Raw genomic sequence first — 9151 nt, 5'->3', positions numbered from 1 at the left:
TTTGCATCCGGATATCTAGTTTCTCCAAACATGTCTCTTTTAAAACACTTGCAAATGTGTTCTTTGCTAGTTCTTTGCTAATTTCTTTCTGATCTTGTGATGCAGGTCATCAGGATATAGGTGCAGTGACTGGGCAGGCCAGTCCATGATTGATAACAATCCAACCGACTGTTTGTTCTCTAAATAATGCATGCAGAGCTTGGACCTATGCTTCTGGGCTTTGCTTGTTGCATGGTGATGTTGGTTCAATTAGTTACAGTCAAGATGTTATTCCTTGGAGTTAAATATGGAATAGTAGCCATATTGGTTCAGTATTCCTTTCACCGAGAATAAGTCTCTAACCTTCCCTGCTCCAAAAATATATATCTGTAAAATAATATGCAACAAATATCAAAACAAACAAAAAAATCATAGAAGAAAAAATAAATAGCATTTAAACACTATACATTGTATCCCAGTATAACATGTGGTTACACTGTTATATATATTTTGAGCATAACTATTGTCAAATCTGCATATTTCTGGGTGGTCACAGAAAATACAAATATACTCAAGGAAGTCAGCAGAGGCATAAAGACCACCAGAAGGAGTTGCATTGAGACAGACTATTCAGCTCTCATTGAACCACATATCTCTCCCATCTTTAACTATCAAGATGATCTGGAAATTCCTTGTTGCTTCTTTTATCATTGGCTCAGGTATGATTTATTGGACAATTCGAGGAAGACAATTCTAATTACAGTTTTTTATTTTAGAAGGGTTTTTTTTTTTTTATTCTTTGTTAATAGGAAATTGTTTTGTTTCCTCTTTTACTCAGCCTGTGCAATGCACCTGGAATATCTGAAAGTTGACTCTGCTGAACAACTCTTTGATGAAACTTTGGTATATTATCCTGTTTTTTTTTTTTTTTTTTTTGCATTTTTCTAATACAAAGCCTTCAAACTGTACACATGTCTACCTATAATATGAAAATGTAAAATGACTTGCTTTGATATTTGCAATTTGCTGGTCACTTTGCAGGATTCAGTTGATTCGAATTATGATTTGCCAATGCCTGAGGGACAGCTCCCTGGAAAGTGTTGGGCTTGTACGTGGGCCATGAAGAAACTGAAGGCAGAAATTAGTGGCAAAGCAAATGCAGTGAGTGATGAGCACCATGCTACGTAGATTAAAAAAAAAAAAAAAAAATAGTGCCATGAACATTTCTATTTCAATTTTAAACATTATCACAGGACATGGTTAAAGCAAAAGTGTCGAAGGTCTGTAACTCAATTGGATTCCTGCGAAGTCTCTGTAAGAGAATGATAAACAAGTACATGGACGTCTTGGTGGAGGAACTTTCTACCACAGATGATCCAGGAACGATCTGTAGTAATATTGGCATTTGCAAGTGAGTTACAAAAACTATAAACATAAAAAAGTATTCACTAACCCAGTATCATGCATGTTTTTTAATTTACTGTCAACTCTAATCCTATATCTTCCATTCAGAAATTACAAGTCAGTGGAAGTGCTGGAATTCATCCAAGCTTTTGCTCCAAACTACAAGAAGATCTGAAGATCTATGAAAAGAGGAAATAAATGTTTGAATGAATTATTACCAAGTCAGCTTTTGTGAGCCAATAAATATATTTGAAATGAACAATTTACTGTCTCATTCTATTTTCATAATATAGTCCATTTCTAATAAACCACTACCAAATGGCATAACTTAGGGTGATTGTGCAACTGTATGAAGAGAGAACTATGAAATCCTGTGCTGAGGTTTGGATTGCAACTTAATTGCAAAAGACAGTCAGCCATTCTGAAGTTGTTGCAGAGCAGTGATGATGTGGGAAGGTGCAGATGTTGAAAAGCCATCATGAGAAATAAATGGGATTAATGGGATAAAAGAGGAGAATTCTTAATTGAGGTTTAAGTTAATACAAGGGAAAGCAGTTCTGGTGTTTCAGACATAAGGCAGACATCCAAAATCCTGTTGTTGTTCTTCTAAAAGTATAACTTTATTTGTAGATACTTGTGCATGTTTATTGCATGCATGTGTGAATGCCAGTCATGCATGGGGAGAGTTGCAAATGTAGAGTGACAAACAACGGATCAAATTCTCAAATGGTTTAAAGTTTAACACAAAATCACATTTTAAGTAAAACTGACACAATGTGGCAAAGTATTGCTTTAATACTTGTGTTCTGAATGTGTTTTTTTTTTGCTTATACAGTCTAGTTTGTGTCTGCTGCATGAATGAATGTAGTATTTTACATGCACACATTTGTTTAGCTTTAAGTTTATTAATACACTTCCTATTAAGGATCCATAGAATTTGTAAATTAACACAAAAATGAATATCACTCTCCATCATGTACATGTCTGTCAATTTATTCTGTATTTTTTAATGCCAAATGTTTAAGACAGGGCTGCAATCGAAAGAGAAACTACTTCACATAAACAGTGGATGGACACAAAGACCCCTTACTGTCTCTGCAACACTCATGTACATTCTAACAGACACCAAACACCAAATTGAAATAAATCTTACACAAATATATTTGTACAGTAAAAATGTTTTAACAAAAATGAAGTGTGAGTGTGTGTGTGTGTGTGTGTGTGTGGTTGTGTGTGTGATGGGGTGGGGTGCGGGGGGGGGGGTGCGGGTGTTGTCCAACACATGAAAAGACCAGTATTGTGTCAGCTCAGTTCAGTTCAGTTCTCTAAGCCAAGATGATTGTGCAGGTTAATGTGAAACAGGAGCAATAGTGAGCAGACACTTTGAGTTACGGGACAGGATACGGCCTGGCCAGCTCCGGCGCAGTATCTCCTGATCCAGCTTGTTAAGACTTTGAGAGCACAGCTGTAGATCCTGAACATGATCGGCCAGGCTGTCCAAACCCACTGCGTCCCAGGGTCCACACACCTGGCAACCTGATAAGATTTTTAAAAAGATGTTTAATTGGACAGAGACGCACAATTAGGAAAGCAACAAATTATTATTTCCACATTAAATTTAAGAACAGATAAAACATAAAGAAGCATAGTAACTGTAACTTGTCTGGACACCTAAACCACCACATTTTTTTTTCTCCAAAAATAAAGTTTTTACAAAGCACAAACTGGCCACAATGCAAATGCGAGGCACAGTGAGCAACATACTACATGGATAAATAAAGCTAATCTGAACTAAACTGATGCCCGTGAACATTTCAAAGTTTTAACATTGCCACAGGACATGGTTAATGTGAAAGCCTGTGACTTAATCGGAATCCTATGATATAAGAATAAGAAGAATAAGTAACAAGTACATAGATGTCTTGGTGGAGGAACTTTCTACCGCAGATGATCTGTAGCAACTTTTTTTTTGCAACTTAGTTACACAAGCTTGCATTTACTAAATACTTCCACTTTCCTAGCAATATGCAGGTTTATTTTATTGCCACTTTATTGTAATTATAGTCCTATATCTTTTATTAGAAAACTACAGTATAGTGGAAAGGCTGGAACTGATACAAGCTTTTCTTTAAAAACTACAAACAGTGCTCTTAAACTGTAACATTCATGTATTAATCTTGTGTAACTACGTTATACTGGTTAGGTTTGCAATGAATCCAGAGCTTATCTCTGAACACTGAACGGACAGAATAGACACTAGTCCATTGCAGGTCACCATGAACATTCACACGCTTGTGTACAATTTACCATAGAAAGTCCACGAAGACATAAATATCCTCAGATGACTAACCTTGAAGATTAAGATGAGTCAAAGTATGTCGCGCTTCCCCAAGAGCATTGAGGATGCTTTGAAGTCCAGTTGAAGTCACAGAAGGATTAGCTGACAGATCCAGGGACACAAGGGATGGACAAAGAGCAAGACACCTACAATATCAAAAGTAAATAACTGATTAATTATAGTCATTCCTATTCCGGTACCTTCTCACAAACTACCTGATATTGCTAAAGCAGTTCTCAGAAATAAATAACTCGCACAGTCTGAATAGAACCAAAAATGTGATTAAATATGTACGGTCTTTACTAAAAGTATTGAAACAGCAATACTAATAGTACGTTCTATTCTCTCAAGATGTTTTGGCTGAAGATCTAAATATAGAGATGCGTCAAATCAAGTGTCTTTATTATCATTTTACCCATATACAGTGTAATACATAGTAAAACATTCCTCAAGGACCCAGGTGCTACATTAGTATTTCACAGCACAACACAGAACAAAGACTCAATCAGGTCAACACAGAAAAGATAAAAAAAAATTTGCCTTCATTTGAAATTCACAGTATTCATTACATTTTACAAAAAAAAAGCATCTCAGTACAAACATGAATGAATATATGAGGATGACAATCTTGGTGTAGAACATTTTACACTTCACCTTGTGAATGATCTGACACTTTGATCGGTCAGGCCATTTGCAGCTAGGCCCAGATGTGTCAGTGTACAGTCTCCCTGGAACACAAACACATGTAAACATGAGAAAACAAAGAAGTGCAGAAGTGCACACACACACACACGCACACACACGTGCACATATGCATGCTGATGCATGCACTGCATTGAATTGCACGCTGTACAATTTTAACCATTCCAGAAACACTTGCCAAAATGCATTTAGAACCATTAAACCAAATAATAAAACATAATTTGACAAATCAAAAGTAAGTGAATAGAATCAAATGCTATGCTGCATGCTGCAGAGTTACAGATGTTTATTTATCAATAAGCTGTGCCCACTCAGCCGGAAAGATAGGAAGATGATTTAACCATCACTTTAATGCTATCTAACACTTACTGTGCAAAACTGTGAAAAGCATCTCAGACAAACCTCAAACACCACCCAAATCTCTTTTCTATAAACACTCTGTTATTTCTTTTCTTTCTTTCTTTCTTTCTTTCTTTCTTTCTTTCTTTCTTTCTTTCTTTCTTTCTTTCTTTCTTTCTTTCTTTCTTTCTTTCTTTTTAGTAGTCTCAGCAAACCACACCTACTTTAAAAAACAAACAAAAAAAACTTACCCCATGGTCAATTGTTATTTTATCAAACCAAATTATTATGAAAAGGGCTGAGTAATTTATAAGATGTACAAGACCATTTCAATAACTATTTCATTTATAAAATGCACAAGACGCACGCACGCACAGAACAGATTCTTAAGGCAAAGTTTTTTGTGCAACCTTCCATTACACATCTTGAACTCTTTTGGTTAGAATGTCCTGACATTTTCTGAATTATTCTTCTGGTATAATATACCAGGCTACTAAGTGCTTCCCACAGTTCTTCTTTATATTGAGGTCGTCTTTTATTTCTTTGTCTGTCTAGATACTGCCTCTATAACATTTGGGTCTGGACTCTGTGGAGGCCAGTCCATTACTGACAGTGGTTTGTCAGCTGTTTTTTTCTCCAAATATGATTTCACTGCATTAGCGGTGTGCTTGGGATTGCTATCAAACTGAAAGATGAATTCCTAATCAGGTGCTTTCCAGAAGGAATGGCATGATGAATTAAAACCTGTTTGTACTTTTTAGCATTCATGATCCAATCAGTTTGGACAATGCAGTCTCAAATCAGGACAGATATCTGAAAACACAGCAGGCCGCAAGCACTCATTCTTCCCTCTCGCTTCAACTCTGCTTCACACATTTTTTTTCGATGATTTAAAAATCCACTCATTGGCCACTAGGTCATGTTACAGATCTTTTTCATTTTGATATGAAATAGTTGGACAAATACAGGTATTAGCAATGGCATTAATTAGGGTTCCATTATATTTAAGTTTATGAAAGCCATGTTCTTGCTATTGCTTAAGCGTAAGAAGGTCACACTAAGTACTTGCCACTGTGGCCTTTAGAAGCCTTTTCTGTTTTTTTCGTTGTTTTTTTAAAACTGCATACAAATTTACTATATTTTCTGGATGTATTCCACTAAAAAAGTAATTATGAATAGTCATTGTACCATTGCTAAAACAACAAATCTACAGACAATAAATAAACAGCATGGTTCTTGTTTGGATTTAGCATACAGTATATGGTCATATTTCCAACCCATAAGTTTATTGGTTTTGCCACATTAATTACTCAAGGAATGACTTTGCTCTGCTAAAACAGGTTGCTGGGTTCTCATTGGACCATTTGTTCAATCCCAATATGTAATAACATTCTTTAATATGAATTATGCAAATATCTAGGGACTTTTGCTATTTTACAGCTGCATAATGAAAACGTATGACCACTTATTGACCACTTAGGTTGAGCTCAAGGTGTTTAAAACACCTAATCATAATGTTATTGTGGCATATAATGCTGTGTTAAAACATCAAGACTATTCAGTGACAGGACTGATATATTGAAATAATATATTTTGTGTGTGTGTGTGTATACCTGTGTTAGAACTTTGGTAAGGAGGTCCAGCGCCGGCTGATCTGAGGGACCTGTACACACAGCATTAAGCTCCAGGTGTGTGAGGTGCTGCATTGGCAATGTCTTTAACACCAATTCAAACCCTGTGGAGCCCAATGCGTTCTGGGAGAGGCACACAGAACGTAAGTGACCTGTACCTATAAAGCAAACAAAAAGTCACAGATGGTTCACATAAATGAAGGCAAGACAATATGCTGTTTGTTGTGTGTTTGTAGTTTTGCGGAAATTTCCATAATCATCTTCAGTAAGCACTTTATTCTGAGCATAGTTACAGTGCATCTGGGGCCTATACAAGTAACACTAATTATTTGTCATGAGGTAGACAAATTAGGGTTTTCTGTCCATGCTTCTACACTTTGGAACAGTTATGATTAAACAGATGGACAGTTAAAATCTATAATATTACATTTGTAATATACATATACACTCACCGGCCACTTTATTAGGTTCACCTTACTAGTACCGGGTTGGACCCCCTTTTGCCTTCAGAACTGCCTTAATCCTTCGTGGCATAGATTCAACAAGGTACTGGAAACATTCCTCAGAGATTTTGGTCCATATTGACATGAGAGCATCACACAGTTGCTTCAGATTTGTTGGCTGCACATCCATGATGCAAATCTCCCGTTCCACCACATCCCAAAGGTGCTCTATTGGATTGAGATCTGGTGACTGTGGAGGCCATTTGAGTACAGTGAACTCATTGTCATGTTCAAGAAACCAGTCTGAGATGATTTGCGCTTCATGACATGGCGCGTTATCCTGCTGAAAGTAGCCATCAGAAGATGGGTACACTGAGGTCAGAAAGGGATGGACATGGTCAGAAACAATACTGAGGTGGGCTGTGGTGTTGACACGATGCTCAATTGGTACTAATGGGCCCAAAGTGTGCCAAGAAAATATCCCCGACACCATCACCACCAGCCTGAACCGTTTATTCAAGGCAGGATGGATCCATGCTTTCATGTTGTTGACGCCAAATTCTGACCCTACCATCCGAATGTCGCAGCAGAAATCGAGACTCATCAGACCAGGCAACGTTTTTCCAATCTTCTATTGTTCAATTTTGGTGAGCCTGTGCGAATTGTAGCCTCAGTTTCCTGTTCTTAGCTGTCAGGAGTGGCACCCGGTGTGGTCTTCTGCAGCTCGAACCAGTCTGGCCATTCTCCTCTGACCTCTGGCATCAACAAGGCATTTGCGCCCACAGAACTGCAGCTCACTGAATATTTTCTCTTTTTCAGACCATTCTCTGTAAACCCTAGAGATGGTTGTGCGTAAAAAAATTCCCGTAAGATCAGCAGTTTCTGAAATACTCAGACCAGCCCGTCTGGCACCAACAACCATGCCACGTTCAAAGTCACTTAAATCACATTTGTTCCCTATTTTGATGCTCGGTTTAAACTGCAGCTGATCGTCTTGACCATGTCTACATGCCTAAATGCATTGAGTTGCTGCCATGTGATTGGCTGATTAGAAATTTGCGTTAAAGAGCAGTTGGACAGGTGTACCTAATAAAGTGGCCGGTAAGTGTACATACATGTGAATTTTGTGCTGTGTCAAAATGTACTGGCCGATTTGTACCATTTAGTTTCAGCCACATTACACAAGGCTGTGGGCTGCAATGCTTCCGTTTTTTTTAGCTTTACGTGACACATTGACAAGTAATAATAAAAAAATTTTTTAAATGCTTGATGATAATCTGTTAATCAGTACACTGCTATTAGCCACACTGACTGGGTCGGAAAAATGCAAGATGAAGATGCAGATGCTTAAACCCCCACTTTAACCACTTTGTGTGAAAAGCTATCAGTAGCAACTCAATACTTGTAAAATGCCGAAATATCCTTACTATGAACAATTGTTTTTCCATTTTAAGCATCACATACAAAGACCATCTACCTTTTAAAAGGAAACAGGGGTCAAGAACATTATAGGAGAATTTATTACAATGACTCAAATAAATGTGAGCCTAGCCTCAAAAGAAAAATCATATAGCATCAACAAAAAAATATTTTGTAGAGGTCTGGCTACAAAAAAATAAAATGCTCACAAGGTGAAAAGCAGACCGTGTGTATGTATGTATATATATATATATATATATATATATATATATATATATATATATATATATATATATATATATATATATATATATATAAATAAAATTGCATTAATGGAAAAATTTAATTGAATTGCTTACATTTGTTAGACCCTATATTGGTAATACAGACAATTAACATTTAAAATGCTTTATTTATATCATTTTATTTATTTTATTTTCATTTCTTTACTCTCTCTCAATATATGAAAGTCAGGAATTTCCTCTTTAATGAGAAATTCTTGAAGCTGAATCTTAATTCCGGTACTTAGTAACTAAGTTATTTTTTTTTTTACACCCCTGGCATTGTCGTATGTTTTCCAATTTAATATTAAATAATAATGCACTCAAAGTGTGAGGCGAGACTAAACACACTTTCCTGAGGGAAATCAGATTTCAACTATGTTCCACACAAAAAAGGCATTGCATTCGATATTTGTACAAAACCGAAGCCCTGTACCGGAAAGAATTTGGTATGAATATGTGTACCGTTACACCCCTATATATACAAACATATACATATACACACAAAGACCACACATAAATTTATGACCAATCAGGCATAACATTATGACCACCTCCCAAAATAGACCCAAACTGTTGAGCATTAACAGCTAAAATGTAGCAATTTGAGCTACA

The 9151-nt window shown here is 36.5% G+C and overlaps 2 protein-coding genes across 3 annotated transcripts in view; one reads left to right on the top strand and one right to left on the bottom strand.

Moving 5' to 3' along the window:
• Positions 1 to 540: 540 nt before the first annotated feature.
• LOC310727556 (antimicrobial peptide NK-lysin-like) lies at positions 541 to 1645 on the top strand. The gene is made up of 5 exons (XM_083544141.1): positions 541 to 698; positions 818 to 882; positions 1021 to 1140; positions 1233 to 1390; positions 1492 to 1645. The coding sequence occupies exons 1-5, from the start codon at positions 656 to 658 to the stop codon at positions 1556 to 1558; spliced, it is 453 nt and encodes a 150-aa protein (XP_083400267.1). The 5' UTR covers positions 541 to 655; the 3' UTR covers positions 1559 to 1645.
• Positions 1646 to 2160: 515 nt separating this feature from the next.
• tonsl (tonsoku-like, DNA repair protein) overlaps positions 2161 to 9151 on the bottom strand; it is a 32092-nt gene continuing 25101 nt past the window's right edge. For both annotated transcript variants that reach the window (XM_083544119.1, XM_083544120.1), the window contains exons 25-28: positions 6376 to 6551; positions 4376 to 4449; positions 3734 to 3867; positions 2161 to 2919 (exon numbers count right to left, since the gene is read on the bottom strand). In XM_083544119.1, the coding sequence (XP_083400245.1) occupies positions 2732 to 2919; positions 3734 to 3867; positions 4376 to 4449; positions 6376 to 6551 (572 nt within the window). In that variant the 3' untranslated portion in view covers positions 2161 to 2731. The remainder of the gene's footprint in view (positions 2920 to 3733; positions 3868 to 4375; positions 4450 to 6375; positions 6552 to 9151) is intronic.

This window comes from Silurus aristotelis (genome assembly GCF_946808225.1).
Source record: "Silurus aristotelis genome assembly, chromosome: 6".
Taxonomy (NCBI): Eukaryota; Metazoa; Chordata; class Actinopteri; order Siluriformes; family Siluridae; genus Silurus; species Silurus aristotelis.
This window is presented reverse-complemented; position numbering and strand designations above follow the sequence as displayed.

Excerpts from the sequence above, each read along its gene's own strand:
- LOC310727556 (XM_083544141.1), top strand. The coding sequence starts at position 656 with ATGATCTGGAAATTCCTTGTTGCTTCTTTTATCATTGGCTCAG. Across the intron at positions 699-817 it reads TTCTTTTATCATTGGCTCAG|CCTGTGCAATGCACCTGGAA; the intron begins GTATGATTTATT and ends TCTTTTACTCAG. Across the intron at positions 883-1,020 it reads AACTCTTTGATGAAACTTTG|GATTCAGTTGATTCGAATTA; the intron begins GTATATTATCCT and ends GTCACTTTGCAG.